At 40.2% G+C, this 22779-nt stretch overlaps 1 protein-coding gene across 3 annotated transcripts in view; it reads left to right on the top strand.

Moving 5' to 3' along the window:
• IRAG2 (inositol 1,4,5-triphosphate receptor associated 2) overlaps positions 1-22779 on the top strand; it is a 43199-nt gene that overhangs the window by 9518 nt on the left and 10902 nt on the right. For 2 of the 3 annotated variants that reach the window (XM_080585475.1, XM_080585474.1), the window contains 18 exons: positions 1349-1426; positions 1960-2016; positions 4040-4099; positions 4208-4272; positions 4356-4455; positions 5877-5990; positions 6279-6380; positions 9196-9359; positions 10903-11017; positions 11453-11615; positions 13843-13904; positions 14835-14900; positions 15891-15999; positions 17056-17203; positions 18008-18089; positions 21256-21302; positions 21400-21464; positions 21588-21704. In XM_080585475.1, coding sequence (XP_080441601.1) covers positions 1349-1426; positions 1960-2016; positions 4040-4099; positions 4208-4272; positions 4356-4455; positions 5877-5990; positions 6279-6380; positions 9196-9359; positions 10903-11017; positions 11453-11615; positions 13843-13904; positions 14835-14900; positions 15891-15999; positions 17056-17203; positions 18008-18089; positions 21256-21302; positions 21400-21464; positions 21588-21704 — 1714 coding nt within the window. The remainder of the gene's footprint in view (positions 1-1348; positions 1427-1959; positions 2017-4039; positions 4100-4207; positions 4273-4355; positions 4456-5876; positions 5991-6278; positions 6381-9195; positions 9360-10902; positions 11018-11452; positions 11616-13842; positions 13905-14834; positions 14901-15890; positions 16000-17055; positions 17204-18007; positions 18090-21255; positions 21303-21399; positions 21465-21587; positions 21705-22779) is intronic. The other variant, XM_080585473.1, reaches the window with a different exon arrangement.

The following is a 22779-nucleotide window of genomic DNA, read 5'->3' as shown; positions in this document are numbered from 1 at the left end:
TATCAAAATATCTGATGTTTAACAAGAATGGCTTACCATAACACTCTCTATCTTGAAGTTGCACTGTGCTTTAGACTTTCCATTTGCTGGGCAAGCAAGGATATGAGGCTGAGGAAGTGTAGGGGACAGGATTAAAGCAGCTTTTAGTTTTCCCTCTTTCAAAGCTTGATAGATTAAACTCTTAACTATTTTTAGTTAACACAACTATAAATACAATAACTCTATATTGTTTCAATCTCCAGCTAACGCTTTCTCACTTGATACTCACTTCTGTTTCCCTCCGGTAAGATCCAAAGGAGAAGTTCTGCATTTCTAAAGAAATGCAGTGGCCGGGGGGTTCCACTCAGAGAGAGACCCGTTATTGGCCAAGGACCTACAGGAGGCTAACAGAGCTCTCTCTAGGCTTCCTGTTTGTTTGTGGCCCTTTTCAGAGGGGAGCTGTTTGTTTTTACTTTCTCTTATTTATTTCAGTGAAGTAAGTATTTTATAAAGCAGTTTTCATCAGATGATAAAATATTTTAATACTTGCTTACAGCCTGCGCTTTTACAGTATTTAAGATGAGAGTAGAGAAACAGATTACTTTATAAGAAGTAATGAAAAGAATTATCTCACAGATTCAGGAATCTATTGTCAGGTAACAATGTAGGAGCCATTGTTTGTTGCATGCTTACCATGTTCAGAATATTAGTCTTTACCAAATACAAATATCTCAATAGCTAGTGATTGACAGCCTAGTTCCAAAAACTAATATTCAAGTGGTAGGCCTGAAAGCTTTTCTTTAGCTTTGCAGTTCTAGTAGTGCTTTAAATCATGTTCTGAGATTTTTTACTTTCAGTTCAAACAGTGCTCTGGAGAATAGAAAAAATGGAGGAGAAACTATTTCAGTGGGGCAAACTTAGTTCACCTGGATGGGAAAAGGAATCCTTAGAAATGTATTGGAGATGCTGGTGTCACCAAATTAACCTCATCCTTATAATTTCACCTTCCAACTAAAAGCTTGTCTACAGTGGAGGCGTGCTTTAAGATAGAGCTCGTGCTATTCTAAAAAAATCTTTTTTTTTTCTTTGACTTGAAGGACTTGAGCTTTAATTCTTGTTCATCTATGATCTGCATTTTCATAATTTGAGGAAGTCCTATTGTCCAACATGTTTGCAGCATCAAACCTTTATTTTGAAAGGTATAGAAACATGAGGGAAAGTAGGACAAGAAGGCTTTTATGTGAGAAAATGCCATCACTGCTTTAGAGTAGGCAGTAGCTTGGGGGTGGAGATGTCATTATTCCTAGTTTCATCAAGGAGAAGCTGTCAATCCATTCAGCTGTGCCTAAACGTTCTGTATCTTGTTCAGAATATTAGGAGTAGCATGGATGCTGATGGACTTCAAAAGAAGATTTTGGAGCTGTCTAAAAACGCAGCAGAGCTTCAAGTAAGCACTTTAACTCCGGGAGACGAGGACAGGCTAGTTTACTCAGGTTTAGTGGGGGAAATTGCTTCCCCTGGAAGGTAGGCAATGCTGAACCCATCTGTGCTAAAGAACTGTAGTGCAGTCATAGCTTGGCCAGTATGACAGCTTTGACAGAGAAAGTTGCAATCTGGAGGTTAAAAATTGGGCCAATATAGGCAATCCACATCTTTCATTCTTCCCTCAAAGTTAAGCATTTAGGAAACCTTTTCCCCCACTGAGGAGATGTATTAGGAAACTGTGCTTTGGCTGATGTTGCTGTAACTATTTGCCTGGACAGATGAGGGGATAAGAAGTGACTGAGAGCTTAGGATGTTTTCACGTTTAGCTGGGTGCAAGGTTTGAACTCTGAAACACTCCATGCAAAGTGTTCAAAAGAAGAATATGATTTTTCTACACAGAGAATATTAATATCATTTTTTATTTCCAAGTAGGAGATAGAAATAGAATTGTATTATAGTGCATGCTGATGACTACTTGTTCTCTTCGTTCTTCAGATTCAAGCACATATCTATGAGAGTACTGTGGTGAATAAAGAGGCTAGCTTAATCCAGGTTAGTTGCTTCTACTTCATTGCTGTCATTACTTTCATGACTGAAAATGTGGAGTATGTGGTGCTTTTATTTCTAATGTTCTCACATAACAGAATCTGATCCTATAAATGTTTTCAAAGTAGGCGAGATCTTCTTTAGGACCTGGTTATGAGTCAGTATAATTAACGGCTTCTAGAATTTGCTTTTGTTTTTTAAAAAATACAATAAAAATTCAGAACCTTTTAAAACAGAACAAACTTAAAAACCTCAAAAAAATGGACAAAAACGTCTGAAGACTACTTCCTTCAACAAATGGTAAAAAAAAAAAAATCTACCTGCAGATGATCCTTCCCCCTCACGTATTTCACTTAAATTACTACGTTTTTGTGTCAAAGTGAAAATGGTGATCCTGAACCCAATGGAAAAGCAAATCTGTTCTCAGTATTGAAATGTGTACTCTTCAGGCCTAGATAACCACATTTCTGATGCTTTTTAAACTTGCATTTTGTACCAAAATACAACACAAGACCACGTAAGGGTTTTAGCAGTTCTTGGACTCATGAACTGTACAAACAGCCTTCTAGATTAATGAAGCTTCCATTTAGTAGAAGATGCCCTAAGTCAGCTAACAAAATATTTGACCGTCAGGCTTTCTGCAAAAATGAGTGCAGTTTGAATTTTAAATAGTGACAAAACAGGAAAAACTTGCTTGTGATCCAGATGATAATTTTATAGCTGATAAATTGGTCTTTTTTTCCTTCCAGAAGCAGATTAATAGCTTTTACTTCCTCCTCCTTGAATGATTCAGATGTCTTGTGGCTCCTGTTGAATGCTGCTTTCCAATGCTTATTTAGTTTATTGACTGGAAGGGAATTTTTAATGCAGTCTACTGAACTGCATGTTCTTGTAGGTCAAGGTGACTGGCTTGCATAATCTTGAAGAAACTAGTGTGGAAAACTTGATTTTGCTTGTTCGCGTTAGGATCAGTGGGACTAGTGTTTACTTATAAGCTTTAGATAAATAAATTCTCATAGCTCTTCATCCAAAGGGACTGGATAGGATTGATGGTCACTAAAAACTAATGCAGAGACACTTCTGGTTTTGGCCCAGGACTGCAGAAGGTATGTAAAGATGGAAAACACTTCATAAAGACAAAGGAAAAAATGAAGTTTGTGTTAAACTTCAGTACTACAGGTCAAGCATCTTTGCTAGGACTGGAAACTTGACTCTAACTTCATTTTTTTCCCCTCTATATCCACTTAGTTTTCTACCTGTTTCATCTCTTTCAAAAGTCTCACATTTTTTTTAAAGAGGAAGATTAGAAGGGGTGAAAAGATAGAGCTTGGTGGTCTTGTGTGGAGCCAGGAGTTGGACTTGATGATCCTTGTGGGTCCCTTCCAATTCGGGCTATTCTGTGATTCTGTTAAGTTCGTATTTTCTCTAAGAAATGCTCTGTTTGTCTGTTCAGCAAATTCTATTGTAATGGAATAATATGACTGAAGCCCACTGCTAGTTCATGAAGTTAAGAAAGCTATTACTATCAACTCATCTTGCCACGAGGTTATGTTTTCTATCAGCCCTTCCACTAGGTATAGTTTAATCTAATGTGCTACCCTCTATGCCTTTAATCATACAAGCTAACGAGAGTAAACTTGGAGAATACTGCAACTAGTTTTAGGATTAAAACTCATGCTAGGCATTTTACAGTCCAGGTTTTCAACTAAAAGTAGTGTGTTTCTGTCTAATCTGCTACAGCCGGTACAGAAACAAGATTTAAAAAAAAAAACAAACAACTGGATAAACTGAAACGCAGCACCTGGAAGGAGTTTTCCTGTCCCTTAAATTCCATAAAAAAGGTCTTCTCAGTGCTTTCTGCTAGCCAGCATGTGAGGCAATTTTGTGCAGCCTGCTGCAGTGGTATAAGATTGAGTATAGTATTAGGGCAGTTGCAAAGCATCTCAGTCACAAAAATTACAAATGCAGTTCAATGTGTTAGTCATCAGGTTGTATGCTTTAAAGTTTCTTCTCTCCACAATCTTTGCAGAAGGAGCAGGACATCAAAGAACTGAAATTAACCATTGTGGAGTGTTCCTCAATAATAGAGGTATGGGAATTATCTTATTTTTTGACTGCCTGGGCAGGGGGAATATGCATATTCTGTGCTTATTTTGCAGAACTGACTAACTCTCTAACTAGATCTGATATATTTTAGACTCTGAGGGCAGAAAAAAATAAGCTACTGGAGAACATGCGACACATGCAGCAAGAGCTGATCTCGTGAGTATTGTGAGCATGTTCCAGGAAACATAGTTCATCAAAAAGTAAAAAGGACTGATTTTTTTTTTTCCTGCTTCCTTTAGAAATGGTTTAAGCTTCCCAGTGATGTATAAATTTAATGGTAGTATTCCTGAAGGAATGAATTCGCTTCACTGTGAACTAGAACTTGCTCAGTCTTCTGAGGTATGAATCAAAAATCCTATTGAATGTTGTTCTAGTTGTCTTGCATCTGTAAATGAAAAACAAAGATTTTTCCCTGCAGATTGTTAGATAATCCCAGAGTTAGGATTCATTAATTCTAGCATGCAAGCACATAATGTGAGGCTTACAGTGTTGTCCCATGTGTATTGGAGAAAGTCCAGATAAAAACAAAGCAAGCACTTGCAGATGTAAATCTGAAACAGCTAGGGTCAATTATTTAGATGAACAGAAGATGGCAGAAGAACAGAGAGGGGATAAATCTATAAATATGCAAGAGGCTATTATTACACTGAAGGAGGTAATGGTCTGTTTCTTGTGCTGCCTACACTGCACACAAAAAATAGCTTTCAATTGCAGACGGAGAGACTTTTTTCCTTGAAATCTATTGTAACAAAAAAGAAAATAAGCACTGGAGTAAACATCTGAGGAAGTTGTAGAGCCTTCATCTTATTTATTATTTAGAAACTCTGACAAACATCTATTTACAGGTACCATTCCCTTGTCCCTCAACAAGAACAATGGGCCTTAATCTCTGAAAGTCCTGTCCATGTGTGTGGTGTCTGTTTTTTTTTTTTTTTTGAGGTCTTTTGGTAGTTACTCAAAAGAGAGCAGGAGAGGCATTCCTCTTACGAGCCTGGCACAGGCTGACAGAATCTTAATGCTGCAGTTGAGCCTGTTGGTTTGGAGTTATAGTGTCCTGTGTCCTCTGCAGTTCCTATCCAGTAACTATACTTTTGGTCAGAAACACTTCACATGATGCTGGAAGTTTGGTCTCCCCTTCAGATGCAAGTTGTTCAGTAGAGCTGATCTAAAATAAATAAAATCACTGCAACAGCACACTTTTTTTTTTTCTCCTAAGACTTCCCCATACTGCTACATACTTTTGTGCTTGGTGCATTTGCAAAGAGGTAGCATTTGAAGAAGAAAATCCTCGGTGGGACTGAAAATGCAGGCCCAGAAATGAAAGGTCTATTTTGCGAGGTAGCTTCTGTTTCAAAATTAATGTATTGTCACCTATTACAGCTGCTGTGAGTCACTGTGTTTACCTCTCAAATACTGCAGGGAGACACAATTCTACTAAATCACCCATAAAGCCAAATTAGGGCTCTGTTTATTCTTCCCTTAGTAAAGACTTCTCCAAATAAGGATACCTAATTTTTGACTTCCTCTTGCCTACTTTTGACATGAAAATTTGCACTGGATCACTCAGGAGCTTGGCTTGCCTTTATATATATCTCCATGACAAGATGGTTTTGAAAAGCTCTTACAAGCTAAAAGTTTCAGTAGCTCTGACCTTCTGGTAAATACAATGCAGGGATATTTTGGAAAAGTCTGAATGTCACTGATACTGGTCTGTAATAAGATGTCAAAATAAGCTAGCTGTCTCTTCTCTCTCTTCAAAGATTACCAAGACTGAATGGATGTCCCTGGATGAAACACTGGACCGTGAAGTACTGTTCTTACTTCAGGGACCCGAATATGTAGGAGAAAAATTTAAGGCTGTTATGCAAAACCTGGTCAGTGGCATAGCTTATGTGAAAAATGATGTGGTCTGTTGTCAGCCTTTTAATTAGGGCCTCCCCAAACATTAATAATTGGCTCATGTTTACTCTTTTTAGGAAAAAAAAAAAAGAATAGCTTCTTAGGTGGTGAAGGTGGGGCATATTTACCCTAACAGTATCAGTTGGCATCCAATCTACCACTGTGTATCAGATAGTGCTGCCCAGAATTACCTATTTCAGATTAGTGTTAGAAATGCCAGGGTTTGATTTTTAATTTTAAGTTAATTTTATCTTATTTTGCAGCAAGAGGAAGCCTCTGAAGTGGAGGAACTTGTCATGACATCTTTACAATGGATAGAAGATCCTGATGTGGACATGCAGCAGGCCTGGGAAAGAAAACTTGTAGTAAGTAACTCTCTTTGAAGCTATTTTCTGACATACCCACCTAAAGTTTTTGCACAGTCCCATTATTTTACTGTTGCATGCTATGTATGTAACTTGAGGTCATAACGGTCCATTTGTGGATTAGATATGGCTGTATAGAGAAGTATCTCTTGTTATAATTTCTTTTTTGGGGGGGGGGGGGAGGGGGATAATAGCTTTTCATTTAAGTGCTGTGCTTTTCCTGCCTTATCTAGTGCAACTTAGCACTTTAACTTATCGCTTTGATAAAGCTATGCTTGAAGGAAAGGGTAGATGAAGCAAGTAGATTTGAAAAAGAAAATGAGGTCAGATGACAATGAAGCTTTTCTGCCCACTGCATGAAACTTGTTTCTCAAGCACCATTTTTTTCACGTTCTGTTTGACTACAGCAATGGATGGTTCCTCCAATAGGAGGAGCAGGAAGGAAGGGTTTTTAACCAGTTTCCCAAATCAGTCCTATCACTAGGTTTGCTTTCTGAAAGACAAAATGTTTGCCTCTTGCTGGAAGTGCCTCAAGAAAGGTTATTACAAAAACATTTTATACTTCATCTTGCATAATGTATGCTTGTGCTCAAAGTAACTGTGGCAAGAATAACTTCCTCACGTAAGCAGCAGTCTGTGGATACTGCTTAACCACCTTGCTCTTGTTTGCTTGCTGCACCTCACTCACAGTCCCACCATTTTCCATGTAATAGCAGTTTCTCAAATGGTCATCTTACTCATAGCTTTGTCTCTATAGTTTTTTTTCCTTTTTTTCTGGTTTTAAATCCTGAAAGCTTCCCCCGGGAGAAGGTCCCAGAGTCTCATTTTATTCACCCCAGCGTGTGTCGAAGTCAAATTGAGGAAACTGCTGGCTTGTGCACTGTTATAACTTTTTTATATTTAATTAAAGACTTCCTCCTTTCAAAACTTCACATCTGAAAGATACTTGTTACCTTATCATTCATGACAAAGCTGTATTCCTATTAAACAAGTAAAGTTGAAATTTTTTGGTGTAAGTGTTGGCTGTGGGAAATAAATCCCATTCTCTCTCCTGGAGTGACGCAATTGGAAACTAAGCTAGCAAAGGTTCAAGGAAGAGAAAGATGCTTTAAAAATAAAAGGTCCTGTGGTTCTGGAACCTTGGGGTTGGGAATTGTCTTCATGTTAAGCATATAGTCTTCATCTAGCTGGAAAAAGGTGGATGTGGGGGAAATATGTTATAGGGAGTTGAACAAGGTAGCTTTTTGTAGTCTTACAGAAAGCTTTTTGTAGAAATATAAATGAAATCTTGGACTATGCACTATAACTTGAAGCCTAAACACTTTTTTCCCCCCTCACCCTCTATTTTCTGTAACATATTATGGGCGTGTTTTGCTGGTGTTTTAAATTATATTATACCCAAAGTAAATTTTAATTGAGCCTGTGTTTTTGTATGTATATACATAAGCATATATGTAGATGGTGAGAGTAAAAACTTTTTTGCCCCTTTCCTGCTGGAAGATAACTGTGCTACACTGTACATGTGCCCTGATAAGCCTGTGCCACTTGTGCGTCAAAGCTATGGTATTTCTAACAGCAGCTGCTGACTGCCTTGGCTGAGAAACTTATCTTTAGGATGTGGGCATTTGCACGTGGTCACATCCCATGTCATTCCAGTAAACCTATCTAGTGAAGCAGTAGAGGCTCTTTTTTGTAGCGTGATACTTGATGTGCTACACATCTTTTTTTTGAAGCTCATGAACAATATTAAACTCTAATTTACAAAGAAATAATGTCGTACACCTGTAGGATTGTTTTTCCTCTTCGAACTAATATAACATCCTAGAAATAGGACCTGTAGTTAAGCATTCTTTATAAGCTGAGGCTTCCATTTTGCACATTCAGTTGAATTATGTCAGAAAAAGGACTGTTTTTTTATGTCACAGTACTTTATATTGCAACTCACTGTTCAGAGAGATACAGAGGATGCAACATCATTTAACGTTTCACTTTTTTTTTAATCATCTTCTCCTTTTTCTTTCTACAAATCAGAGGTGAAACTGGAAGTCTTTGTCACAGGAGTCATCCCTTGGATAGACTTAACCTGCTAGAGATGTATGACAAACTGAAATGGGAACTTATTGTGGTGGGTTGTTCCCCCATACACACTTCAGCAGTAATACACATTCAAATCAGTTCCAATGGACTTAGTTGTATGTTGAAGAAGAGGTCATAGAAGTTTAGATCATCAGTCCTAGGGCTTTCTGCAAGATGGTCATTATTAAAACTTTCCCTTATAAAGTATGTTTTTGTAGTTGGGCATCTTTCTAAAGGAAGTTGTAAAAACTTCCTTATGAACCATGTAATCCTCTGCCACTCTTAGTGTCTGCTTACTATAAGTGCTAGTTAACCATGTATTTCTTTTGCTGTCTGCATGCGCCAGTTTGGAAACAAAGGCTGAGTGTGACTTTTGTCTTGGAAGTAACCTTTTTTTTTTTTTTCAAAAAAAAAAAGTAGAAGCTGTTTGCCAAGTTGAACTGGGATACAGAATGCTTAGGTTTTCTTGTAAAAACCGTTACTGCTCTGAAAGTACTAATGCTTGGCAGGAGCCTAGCCTGTCTGTCCCCACATCTGTCAGTTCCAGAAATGATAAAGCACAGGTCTGAAGGTTAGGTTTCATCCATCCTCCTCTTCATTATTGCTGGCAGCGTTGGATGATGATACTAAACGGTGAAGCAAGGAAATCAGTTCACAGCATATAATTCAGGGCTCTGGTTTACCCTCTGTCTCTGCTTCTCATCTAACCAGGTGGTAACTCGATTTCAAAATTCCACAGGTTCTCAAGCAAGAATTAGGGGAAAAAAGACACCTTTGGATCCAGAAACTTCACCTCTTGGAAAAATACAAGGATTCTCTAGATAAGGATTTTATTCAAATGGCAAGCAACCTGAGGCGAAACAAGACAGAGCAACTTCACCTAAGGAAAGAGCTCTCTGCCAGGTATCCCTTTAAAGCAGATGTGTTTCATTTGTTTTTTTAAATTGTGTTGTGGAACAAAATTTACTGAATTCTGAGGACACTGCCCCCCCTTTTTTTTTCCATGGAGGAAATCATCTGTTGTTTTAGTGTAATGTCATGTTAAACCCAGATCTGTTCTCCATGTGGGAGTTAAGGCTTGTGTATGAAGTAACACATGATCTTGGAGATGTCTCTGAAAACACCAGGGAAGACCACAAACTGAACAGTTAAAAGAGGGTAAAGAGGGTAGGAATGCTGCCTATCTAGCAGGTGCAACCATTAAATAAACTGCTGGTTGCATGTGAAGCTGAAGACCTGTAAAATACATACATCTGGGTATTGGTGCTTCTAGTATTACTGCAGCTATACCCTTGAGAAACTGAGACAGTGAGTTACCTCATTACATATGAAAATATAACTCTAAATCTCAGTTTATTAGCCCATAGTTCCTGCTGGGAGTTTTGACGTGGCTGTCTTTTGCTGCCATATTTGTAGATGTAAACCCTTGTCCTTCTTCCCTCCCACCTCTCCTAGACATTCAGGAAAGGAGCTAGTCAAGTTAGGTTTTTTTTTTTTCCAGAACAATTGATCTGAACTCATTGTCTTTTTTCAACCTAGACTTATTCATAGTGTCAGCCTTCCACCATCCTACACTAAATTGTAAATTTTTGCATGCTTGCCTTTACTTGGGTTCAGGGTGCAAGCAGATTACTAGGGCTTTGCGTCCCTGAGAGCTAATGCAGAGCAGTTATACTGCTCTTTTACATTACTTATATTCAACCCACATTGTTAATGTAGACCTCCCATCTGCTTTCCCTTCAGTCAGGAAAGAGCTGATAAAAATACTGACAGCTTGGATTCTTGATTCTCACTGCATCACCACTCTTTGTGGTGATAGCAACAAGGAAAAATAAAAACATATAAAAGTTAGTTAGAGAATAAGTAGGTAAGGGTTGTTTTGCAGTGAAAAAGAGGTTTCTCAAAAGCAATCGTGTTTAGCACTGGTTCAGTGGTATGGCACCTGCTCACTGTCAAGTGAAATACCATTTGAAGCACATGGAAATTAATTAGCTGTGTACCTGTAGTCATAACTCCATTTTTTATTTTGCCAGAACAATTGACTCAATATCCAGTTATTTTGACCAAACTGGACAATTTTTTCACAGCTTGGTCAACTAAGCTTTTTATCTGATGTCTCTAGGTAATCTCCAAGCTTCCACTATGGTACCCAGCTGTCTGGGGCTGGCACAGCCCTTTTACTGTTTAGCTAGGGAGAAACCAGGGAAAACCTCCATTCTCTTCCTACTTCCAGGGCTGCTGGAGGGAGAAAACTTGTCTGACTACTAGGTTAAATTGTTCTTGCTAAGCATAAACTCCCTAGTGCTGGATTGTGGGGAGCCATGATATGTGACGGCTGAATATGGTCCTTAATGCGCGTCTCAACAACTAGTGTGTGTTGTCTCCCAGGCATGCCTGCTCTAAAATGTCAGTAACGGATTGTGGTTTGTGCTCTCACACCCTGCAGACAACGTGAGATAGAAACTGTCAAACAGTTGCAAGAAGAAGCTGCTGGCCAGGCAGAAGCCCTTGGTTTAGAGCTGCAGAAAGCTACAAAGCAGCTTGAGGATGCTAGCAAACAGGTAAGAGAGGACCTAGTTTCTTCTACACAGAAAACAAGCAAGCAAATGCAGAATGCTACATATAATGCATTGCTGCTCTTGAGAAAGGAAACCATGTGTACCGAATGGAGTGCCTCATTGCAAAAGTAGAACCAGCAGAGGAAGTAAAATTTGAGGGGGTGGTGACAACAGTTTGCTGATGAAAGAGGCAGCATTGCATATTTGTGGTGGCTTAAAAAAAAGAAAAGAGAAAAAAAGCCAAAAATAGCTTCCATACACAGTCCACCCCAACTGTAAAAATGCAGAAGTTCAGAGGGAGCTTTATCACTTCCTGAGAGAGAACAGATGCAGTTCAGTTTCATTTACATGAAATGTAGAGTCTCCTTGTATTAGCCAGGCTGATTTTTTATTTATTTTTCCTCTTCTTTTTTTCCTAAATATTGTTTCCTTTCTTAGGCAAAGGATCAAGTTGAAGCCTTTCACTCTGCTTGCGAGGAAGCCGCATCCTTAAAATGCAAGTTAGAGGAAGCCATTTCTGAGCAGCAAAATCTCAAGGATGTGAATGCAGCTTTAACAAGCACTTGCCAGTTGCTTCAAGAAAAGGTGGAAGAGCAGAAAAGTGAGTAACTCTTGGCAATGTACCAGCATTCACTCTTGCATGGGCAAATTCTTAGCTGATTATTTGTGGCGAAGGGGAATAATGCTGACCTGTGGGTCACCCGGTGGTAAAATGATCTGTGAAAGTGTGTCAGGTGGGATTCCCACGAGTGGCTGTTGGGCTGAGCTGTAGCTGCAGACTCCTAAAACTATCTCCTGCCATATGAAGGAGGTTTAGTAACTCCATGGATGGCACTTCTTTACTGAAGGTGCTGTTTGCACACCTGAGTAGCCCACCTTACTCCTAACAGTCTAAGCTTTCTATACCAAGGAGACTTGATTTTTATGCTCTACATTCCTCTTACTGTTTGGATTTGCTCTGTGTACCTAAATAACTGTGTAGTATTCAAAAGCTGTTTTCTTTGGTGGAAAGCAGCAGTGTTATTGCATTGTGCATGTGCAACTTCTGCTATGGAACTGTGGAAACTTCATACTACATCTTTCTTGCTTGCTCAAAAGGCTGGACACTTATATAAGTTAATGGTTTAATTCCATCACATGTGGAGTTTTCCTTCCAAATGCTGAAGAACCTACTGCTGCTGGGAAGAACAGCTGACTGCTTTTAAGCCCACTGAACATTTGGCATCAGACATGTGTTTCCAAATGCAATGCACAATATAATTTATGATAGGTAAAAAGCTCAAGGGATGTGTGTGTTTTAAACACGTTTCAGTGAAACTATAATTTGTCTTGTAGAAAAACTACATCGGTTCCTATGCCTTAGCTCTATGATACTGATGTGACAACCAGAGCACCAAGCTGTGCTTGCTGACTTGTGACCAATGTTTTGGCATTGTCTGCATGTGTATGTTCATGTTCCTTTCATGTCTACTGCTTGCTTCAAACTGTGGGGTGTTTTTTTAGCAAGAGTCATGCCAATGGAAATGTATCTTCTTCAGCTCTAAATTGATAAAGCACTTCTGCAAAGCAAGCTAGCATGAATTAAAAGAGAGAACCTCAGACACTGTGGAAGAGAGAGGTTGGTGCCACTGACCAAAAAAAAAAAAAAGGAAACAAAACCAAAAACCCTACCAACTTTACAGCCAAAGTCTCATCCTTTCTTCTTAAATGATTCCAGATAGTTTGCAGAAGTCTTTTTGTAGACAGAAAGAAGTAAACAGGTAGATCTGTAGAGAAGTTGGAGAAGTTGCAAGATGGTATAAAGAACAGGACAGAAAAAAGGATGGGGTTTAGGGGAAGGACAATGCTCTACATTGGCTCCTGCAGAAAGCCAGCCAGGTCTAGTGCCCCTTCTGACTAAAGAACTGGGTTTTTTTCTCCCCCTTCCTCCCCACTCTGTTTCCCTACTTCTCTTACCTGCATGGTAAGAGATAAGAAATTGGGGAACGTGTTGGCTGAAGAAACTTCTACTCAACCCATGTTGGCCAGGCCCACATAATCATGACTTGCAGCTAATGGCTTCAGCCACTATACAGTGAAAAAAGCTGAACAAGCCACTGAGAGCAGCCTTCGATTTTTGCTTGGGCACTGAGGTGACAGTGTTAATGAAGTCTTTTCTTCCTCCTCCCCAGTCCCTCAATATTAGATGTGATATAAAAGCTACAGTAGACTTGTATCAAGGTAAAAAAAAAAAAACAAAAACACCAGAGGCAGGCTCTGGTGTTACCAAACTTGGAGAAAGAATGTTTCTAAGTATGAAATAAAGCCCATCTACTCTACTTTAAGGCCTTTTCTAGAAGTGTTCAGGTTGCCCAAAGCCCCCATCCAACCTGGCCTTGGCCTAGTGGGAGGTGTCCCTGCTCATGGCAGGGGGGTTAGAACCAGATGGTCTTTAAGGTTCCTTCCAACCTAAACCAATCCATGATTGTCTGAAAACTTTTGTACAAATGCTTCTCTTCTGTAGAGCTGTAATGGAGTCATCCATTTCCACAGGGAACTGTAGCACATTGACACTGATGGCACTGGGAGTTAACCCCTCACTTTAGAGTAGAACAAGGGAAACATAAACACATGGAAAAAAGTGCCCAGGTCTTCTGTATGGTGGAACTTGCAAAACAAAAGGCGCTTTTAAAACTCTTTCTGTGAAAACTGATGTAGATATAACTGGGCCAAAGTGAAATGTAACGGGTTTGTGACAGGCAGCAGTTGGGTTACAGGCACTTTAATGCTGTACTGTTCCTTCTCAAATTATAAGGGACCCTCTAAGACTTGTAAATGTCTCTTCATAGCCACTGTTAATGCACTGAGAGGGGAACTGCTTAAAGGACGACTCTGTGAATGGCAGTGCCAGGTATGAAGCTTGTCTGGTGGAAGAAGAAAAGGTGGGCTTGTACACTAGGTGCTCTGGTGGAAGGACATCTACAGCTGAGGTGAACTGCAAGTAATTTGGCAGCAGCTTTCTTCTTTTTGGCTGTGGAGACAAAGTGAGCTGTCTGTACTGATCTACAATACACATCAATTTTCCTTCAACCTTTTTGAAAAGATGGGCTCAAACTTACAGCTGTGGTGTGGTGTTGTAAACAGTTGTGTTGGCTTTAAACAGTTGTTCATGATTATGCTCAATGTAGGTGAGGGAAACCTTCCCTGATGGGATGGCGCGAGTTGTCCCCCACAATCAGCCCTGTCTTCTGCCCGCGGTCTTCCAAATAACTGTTTAAAATCTTGTTATAAAACACTTCCAGTACCCAGGCATTGGAATAGCCAGTAAAATAGTTATTACCTTCATGCCCCTCTGTGGAAATATGTTGGAAGTTATATAACTCTGGAATACTCTGCTTTGAATAAATATACTTTCTTCAACTTTAGAAGGGGGTGGAGGGGGAGTTATAGTGGGAAGACTCTTTCCCAACTGGCTCTAGTAAAGAACGCTGTAGCTCAGCATCTGAGCAGTCTGGATTTAACACAGAATAACAAGGTATTTATGAAGACAAACAGAAGATCCTAAAATGTATCTTAAGCTGTAACAGGGGCATCCAAGGAGCAGAATCAGAACTGTGGACCAGCTGCATGTGAATAAAACATGTATTTGTGCATAACGGTCTGAAGAATTAAAGGCTGAAACTAGCATGGGGAAACGACTGCGTATTTTTCCCAATAACTGAAAATAGTTCAGCTGGAAAGATAAAATTCCATTTTTGTTCACAATCAGTTGTAGTATTCCTTTTTTCTTCCCCAAACCTCCTATGCCTACTTTCCTTACACTGTTTCTCCATTGCAACAGCGCTGTGTAGATGAAGAATCTGATTACAGTCTGCTGCCCACATCAGCTGAGCCAGTGAAAGAGAAGGTAAGTGTTTGCTCTGATCACTGCCAAGCTTGTTAAAATGTGGTACTTGCTTTGTTTGTACTTTCTTTCATGACCTGGAGGAAATAGGTCTCCGTGTGAGAGACTTTGCCAGGTCAAACAAATTACTTGGTTTTTTTCTTTAATGTATATATAAAATGTGTAGATGCACATGCATACACACATACAAAAGTATATTCAAAACTTTATTGCAAAGTTAGTTTCCTATTGATTCTGAGCAGTCTCTGTGACAAGATACAGGCACTTGTTAAATTGCCTTTTGAGAAGAATCAGAAGCTGATGATGGAGATGCACTCCTCAGTTTCTCTTCCATTACTTGTCATTTATGCAACACTTAGTAAAATGCAGGTGTGTTAATGTTATTTCAGAAGTTTCTTCCAGCCAACTTCACATGATACCTCTTCAGCACTAACCAGAAAATAGGTGGTGTATGTTTGTAAGGCAGGCAGGCAGTGTCTTCTCTGCATGCACCAGGGCTCAAGTTGGAGTTGTCCTCATGCCTCTGATGAAGGAAACTCATTCTGCTTAGTAGGTGCCAGACATTGGGCAAATGCTCCCTGTCTTGGCCTGCATGGTTGACTTGGCTTGACTTTCCTTCCCTGCCTCTTTACCAGAGGACCAGAGGTAGAAAAGGAAAGATTGGTGTGGGGTTTGGTTTCTTTCCTCTTCTGTCCTGCTCATCTTGCTTTTATTCCATCCATTCATTTTTCTTCTTACCTCTTCCAAACCTAGCTGAAACCAACACAGATGTCGAAAGTGTAAATTTTCAACTTTAAATATGCTGCCTTTTCTTGTATCCATTCTGTTCATAAAGGATACAAGCTTTTCTAGAAGAAGAAATATATATATATATGTATAAATTAGTATTATATTACACAGATGCATTTCTGTGTGCGTGTGTGGTGGCTGGGAGCTGTTGGCAGTTGTGTATTCAACATGACTGAAGATCAGCTCTTTCCACTTTTCCATTAGCAGCTCGATTGCCCTAAAAGACTGTGGAGTGAAGGACCCACCTTGCACACTGAACTTTCCAGGACCCTGCCCTCAGATATTTCAGACTGGTGTCTTACACCTCTGCTAGGTAAGACCTAGTGGTGTTGGCCAATCTTCTGTCTCTCTTCTGAAATAAAGAAAGAGTTAATAGGAGGCATGGAACAGACTCGCTGGTGCTAAACATGCTAATAAGCTGTGGAAAACCTACTGTTGGCTTTAGCCTATTTTGCATGCGATTGGATGCTGAATCATGCCTTTAATGCTTTCCATTAGAGGTTTGAAAAGATGACTGCCTGTCAGCCTACCAGGAGTCCCAAAAAGCCTAAGGAGGTATTGTAATAAATCATATAGTCAGGTATACTCCTGACAAGGTACTTGCAAGTGTGAATTGACAGGGCTTGAGCTGTTTTTCCTATTCATCCTGTTGGCTGGAATACAACGTGGTGTAGCAACTGATGCCCTGCTACTGAGCTAGTTTAAAAACCTGGTTTAAAAACTCAGATGAGTAACAGCTTTTAAGAATCGAATAATAGTATTTGCTGACTTCTCCTGTGTATATTAAGCTATTTGTACTTCCCCACAACTCCACTGCGCTGCAGGGTTCATTTGGTATTTTATAAACAGAGTGTTTCTTCTGCTGTGTACAACACAGTGACTCTTCTTGTACAAACTATAAAATGCTCAGATAGTAATCCTGTGCCATACTGGGGAGAAATGGAAGAAGAGTTTGTTTGACTACATATGTGCTTCAAAATGTGTTAGCTCAGTGTAGTTGCAGCTTGCAGTAATATTGTGATCCAGCCACAAATAAGGTAGGTATTTGCATCTTGCACCAATCAAATATTAATACAGAAAAGATCAAAGTAGACAATCTATTTCCCACTGTCCTCTGTCACACAACACTTCATTAGACCAGTACTGTCCTCTGCAGAAGTTTCTATAACATTTTTCTCCATCTACAAAAATATGTTAGGCCCACCTAGCCTAACTCTTTCATAGCAAGATGAAAGGTGTCTTATTTTAAATCATTATTAGGTTGGTCTGCTTCTTTACTATCTTAGTCATTTAAGGCAATATTTGACTCTTAGGTCTATGTCCAGCTTTTCCTATGACCACCGCCCTTCACACTTTTCTCTTTCAACAGATGCTCTGACCTTGGAGACCTTGTTACCAAATAACTCTCCCGTGCCTAGCTGGAATCCCCCTCGCAGACAGCGCTCTGGCAGCTGCACGTTTGAAAGCTGTGATCTGGGGCACACGTCTGCTTCTGATGTGACATCAGTAGAGTGCAAGTAAGATGGCAAAAAACATCTCTCTGCGGTGAAAGGTGGAAGAGTTCATGGGACTTAGCAGGTCCTGGAGGACGCTGTGTCCCCAGCACATGCTGAGTTCAATAGCAGGGCATCTCTTAAGAAACAGTGGACACTCAATGTCCAGCTAATGGCATTTTGGGGTAACACTTTGGTCCTTTTCACAAGAGTAATATTAGAACTCTTTACTGAAATGCTGCTATGACCACCAGCTAAGCATGGTGATGGTGTTCCTGTTTCATATTGGAAAACTGAGGCATGAGGTAGATGTTCTTGTGTCTATTTTCAGTATTTAACTTATGATTGACACTCTCACTTAAGAGCCAAAATGCTGTTGGTTTTGAGGAGTCAATTTTTTGGCAGAGTTTAGAGCAGGAATTGTGAGATGCTGCCTCCTTAGATCTTTCAAACAGATTGAATAGTGTAAGGCTATGAAAGCTAGCTAACTATTGTCAGTGAATATTTAAGAAGAAAGATAAGGACATTCCTGAAGATGCAGAGGCAGGCAGCCTGCAGCAAAAGGCTTGGTAGCTCTTGAAGCTTTTGCCACTTCTTTTTTTCCTTTTTTCTAGAGCAGTGTAGTGCGGAGGAGGCTGGGAGAAGGACAGGTGGTGGTTCTTGCTGTCTGGGGGAGGAGGGGTTGATGTTTGTGATGAATCTCTCTCTGACAGACTGGCTGTCTGTCTCTACAGATAGTGGTGGCTTTGGTTGTTACGTGCTTAAGGAAAACAGGCTATATATCTCACTGTTGTTCGGGCAATATGCAAATAAAATGTGTATTGCCAGGTGGAAAATATCCTCTGCTGATAACTATACTGATGCAGACCTTCCTGTTTCCATTACAATGATGGACTCTTCACTTGCTGAGGTGAGTGCTGTCTCTGATACCCCAGACATGGTTTTGAATGGGTTCAAGTAATTAGTGCCTTATGAATACCCATAAGATCCAGACTGGGCAGCTGTAAACCAGCGCTGTAATCAAGCTGGCATCAGTCAGCAGGGTGCTGTGACAGCTTGTTTTCTGTGGGGCACTCCCTTCTACTTGGGCCCAACCCTGGAATATTGTAGGGATGGACCCAAATGTCTTGGTGTTCATGTGCAGCTGGGTCATGCTTTTAGCTGTGGAGTATTTTTTTTTTTAATGGTTTCAAGGCTTAAGCAAGTGTTATTTCTGCAGTAGTACTCAGTTCTGCCAGGGAAGTCTGAGTGACTTCACTTCTTACCCACTTTGTAAATAATCACGGGGTGTTTTAGTTGTGAATGCTGCCTTTCTCTGCACTTTCTCCTACAGCTACCATGTAACAGCTGAAAAATAGCATCTCTGCTATTTCATGTACTGATGAGACCTTCCCTCAGCTGTGTGCTCAGATATGCCTTCATGGCTGTATTGAATCCAGCATCTATCAGAGCACTCCCTCCCACAGCTTGAGCTGTCAATCAGCTTTTTCATGGCAGCAGCCCGATGAGCCTGAGCTCAGCGCACTCAGCTGTGCTCTGTGCATGGCACTGCAATACTCGCTACCAAAATCCAGACCTCAGCCCCACAGGCATGGTTTTATAACGAGCTTTACAAATGACAGCATTGGTGGCGGTGATGGAAGGATATCGGTCTGCTATTTTGGTGAACCTGGGAACAAACCATGCAACGCCAGTGAGCAACGCTACCCTGGCTGCTGTGCAGCACTGGTCCTGTCCCACTGATGACTCGAGGCAGAAAGTGCAGTCAAGATAGAAAGTAAGAGCGGTGGGGAATGCCCATGGTTTCAGCCTGCCTTTTGGCTGTGGTAGAGGAGGTGAGGAACTCTCTTACTTGTGCTGCTGCTACTTAAGTTATCTTAAAGAGGATAATCCCAAGGAGGGCTCTTGCTTTATCCAGCCCTTCTGGGAAATGACAGCCTCTCAAAGTTGTTTGAAACATCTGTGCTTCATTGCTCTGGGGCTTCCTGTAATTCCAGCTGGATTCACAAGTGTCACTTTCTTTTTTGTGTTTATATATATTTATATTTATATTTGTGATATATATATATATATACACCACAAATATATATAAACACTGTGAGAATATTCTAGAGGGGAAAAATGAAAACATTAAAGCTTTCCCCAAAGAAAAGGTAAAGGAATTGTATACAGTATCTGTTCTTAAAAACTGTGACGTGCAGCAAAATTTGAATATCCTCGTTTAATAGGAAAAATATCCCTAGGGTTTTTATTTGCACTGTGGTTGCAGATGTGCTTGAGTAGAGTGAGCCCTTCAGCATGTAAGTAACTCAAGTTTTTCTGTCAGTGTTGTCATTGTAGGTGTTCAGGGCTATTAAATAAAGGAGTTCTTGTGATGCCAGATGAATATTGGGCTTCTCATGCTTGTTTTGATTTTACGAAAGTCTTGTAGTTTAAAAACTAGAAGAAAGGTCTCCAAAATATTAATGCTTTTTCATGGAATTTGTATAAGATTGTGGCCAGAACTTACCTGCTGTGGTAGAGGATCTTTAGATTGTTTTGCTAATCCAAGGGATGGAGGTGGGGAAAAAGTGATCAGGATTCTAATGCAGGATCTTCACCATTACTATCCTTTTATTAGGAAGAAGAAACATTCTCTAATGCCCTGCAAAACTGGATTTTATTAGGAAATGTAGCAAGTGTTTTATAGTTGTTTTTCCTCTTTAAGTTTACCCTGTGCAATCCTAATGTGAACAGCTAGTATGGATTTTTTTTTAAATGGAATTGAGGATTTTCCTTCATTGCAAACCATTGGCCATGCCTCACCTGGGGAGGGAGGAGGCATGTAGAACAACACATTGGCTTTGGTTGCTTCCAGACAGCATACGTTTTCTGGTTGGGGTGGCGTGTGCATGTGTTTTAACTGTCCTCCAGGTTTCTTTTAGTTTCATTCCAACATACTACTCACCTTTCACCTTCTCATTCCCTGTTACTCCTGTAGACCTAATGTCCTGGACAAGACAAATACTATGTTGTAATTCCTTAAGCTTAAAAGAGAATTCAAATATGAATAAAAATAGCCTGGGTTTGCTTTAGAGGAAACATTGGCTGGCTTGGGGCATAGGTGCTGCAATGGCAGTCGAGCTATGTGGAGGAAAAAGATCAAGTGCTTACTGATGCTGGGAGCAGCCAATGCTGTCCAAAGCACCTCCCAGGGGTTTGGTCATCTGCTTTTCAGCTTTGCTGAACACCTTGTTCTCTACCATGCAAGCACCCCTTTCTGGGGTCCTTCGAGGATGTTTGAGGGGAACAGGAAGATACCAGAATAGAGGTGATCACTTGCTGATGGGGCTTTTCTGTTCCCAACACCACTCGTGTAGTGCTCTTGGGATTTGTAGGGAGCTATCCAAAGCTGGATGGTTCCACACCTCCTCTGCCTCAAGAAAAGGTTATTTCTCATTCCTCTATGCTACTTTCATGAAAAGAAGGAGGCCTGAAGCCTTCTGAAATGCCTAGGTAATTGCTATATATCATCGTGAAAACAAGCGTCACTCCAAAATGAGCACTAGAATGCACAACACAACAGGCAGGTTTCAACAGGCAGGTTTCCTGCATTCCTAATCATCTGCTCAGTCAAGTTGTTAAAAGTAATGCTTTTATCTACCTAAATGAGTCGGATGTCTATAGCTGAGTGAAGTTCTGTGCACTTTATGACCTCAGAAAATGGATGTAACCTGATGCACAGCATTAGGACAGCAAGGTGGTACAGTAATACCATCTTCAGTACTATACTTCAGTCATTTGAAAACAGGTTGGAAGCAAAACATGAGATCAGGAACCAAAATATATCTCTAAATATGATACTCCTGAAGTAAGACTTCTGCAGAAAGTTATCACTCTTAATGATGATATGCTAAGCTGTATGTTATATGTATAGGTGGCTATAGACTAGCAGATGAATCTGCAGCCACTTATCATCCAGTTCTTCTCTGCTAAGTCATGTACAGCTGCAGTAATTATTAAAACTTTGACATAAAATTTTGCTATGTGTGAGGCAATTCTTTCTCCAACACTAACCTTTCTCTCTTTCTGTTAAGATGGACCGTTCAAAGCCATCAGTACTAGTCAGCCCGATCCCATCCAGGTCAGGTTTCCAGGGGTGGGGTGGGGAGGGGGGTTGATGTCTTTAATGTAATTATATAATACGGATCAGTATTTGAAAAATAATTTTGTGTTGACAGTGATCATTTAACTTCACTCCAAGAAGTTCCTACATCCTCTTCAGAAAGTACTGTGCCAGTAACAGGTAAGCCCTTAAACTGGAGTACAGACAGGTAAACTTTCTGTGCTGAAAGTCTCGAAAGAGATACGCTGAAGTCTGCATTTACTGAACAGTAAGTGCCCTGTCTTCTGCTGTCTGATGTTCTAGGCTGTCTTGTTATGGAGGAAGAGCCACCCAAGCACTCATGTGCAAAAGAGGAAGCTGTGCCAACTTCCGCAGCAATGGAGAAAAACAGTGATAAGGATCCGGCTGGTTCTGTATCAGGTACAGTAACTGCTGCAGCCACGCTGGCATTCACGCAGTGAGGAAACAGCTTGCTTCCAGTGCATCTTTGATGTGAGGAAGCTGAGTAAGAAAAATAACTTGATGTTTGCAACAACAGACATTCACAAGTTGCTTTCACCTGCAAGTGCTCTAAACTTTCCCCAGAACTAAGCAGGAATAAGGTCTATCCGGTTGCAGAAGGCAGGTGGCCTTACAGTGCTGCTTCATGTTTACTTCTTGCAACTTAGTGACATCTTGATGCTTGCTCAGCTGGCAGAACACTGTGGGGGTACTAAACCCCATGCAATTTTGGGAGGAGAAAGAGGATCTTTTTCATGGTTTTAAAAAGTTTGATGACACATAACAGGACTAAACAATGTTTTCCTCTTTCAAAACTGAAGATCAGAGCACAAGAAGATGGGGTGGGTCAGGAGGACAGATGAGGACAAGGCCTTTGTGTATGATCCTGACTTAACTCTATAATCACAAACATCCAGAAAAATTATTCTTACCAGATCTGATGGTGCTTATTTCACTTATAAACTAAAAGCAAAACAAAACTAGACTGTGTGTGTACAGTGTATTTAAGCTATTTTTTAAAAAGTTGATCTGAATAAGCAGCACAAAATACATGAGTGTGCTTGCTTGTAGTTATTTTTTAACCTTTACCTAAATACGAGATCTCTTGTTGTTGTGTCTTTTGGTTTTGTTTCTTTATTTAGTAGTCTTCCGGAAATCTAATTTAGTCCCCTCACTTAAATATATTTTCTTTCAACTAATTTGCCTCTGCAGTTAATTTTCATATCTGGTGTAGGTGCCTTTGACAAGGAGGAAACAGATATGCAAAACAGATCAGAAAGAGTCCAAATACCTTTAGCTTTAAAGTCTGAGATCCTGCTGCTTGTTGTACATCACCTCCAAACAGAAAGCTTTTCTAGCACTAGAATGGAGACACTTATGAATCTCACCTGTGGTTTTTAATAATACCACACCACATCTTCTGAAGGTGCTTGGGAGCCAGGTCAGATACTTACGGCTGCTGCAAAAAGTCAGCAGGGTTAAAAGGCAGACTAAA

The sequence above is a fragment of the Anser brachyrhynchus genome, assembly GCF_964034855.1.
Source record: "Anser brachyrhynchus genome assembly, chromosome: 1".
In the NCBI taxonomy this organism is placed as follows: domain Eukaryota; kingdom Metazoa; phylum Chordata; class Aves; order Anseriformes; family Anatidae; genus Anser; species Anser brachyrhynchus.
The sequence above is the reverse complement of the archived record's forward strand: the minus strand, read 5'-3'. Positions and strand labels throughout refer to the sequence as shown.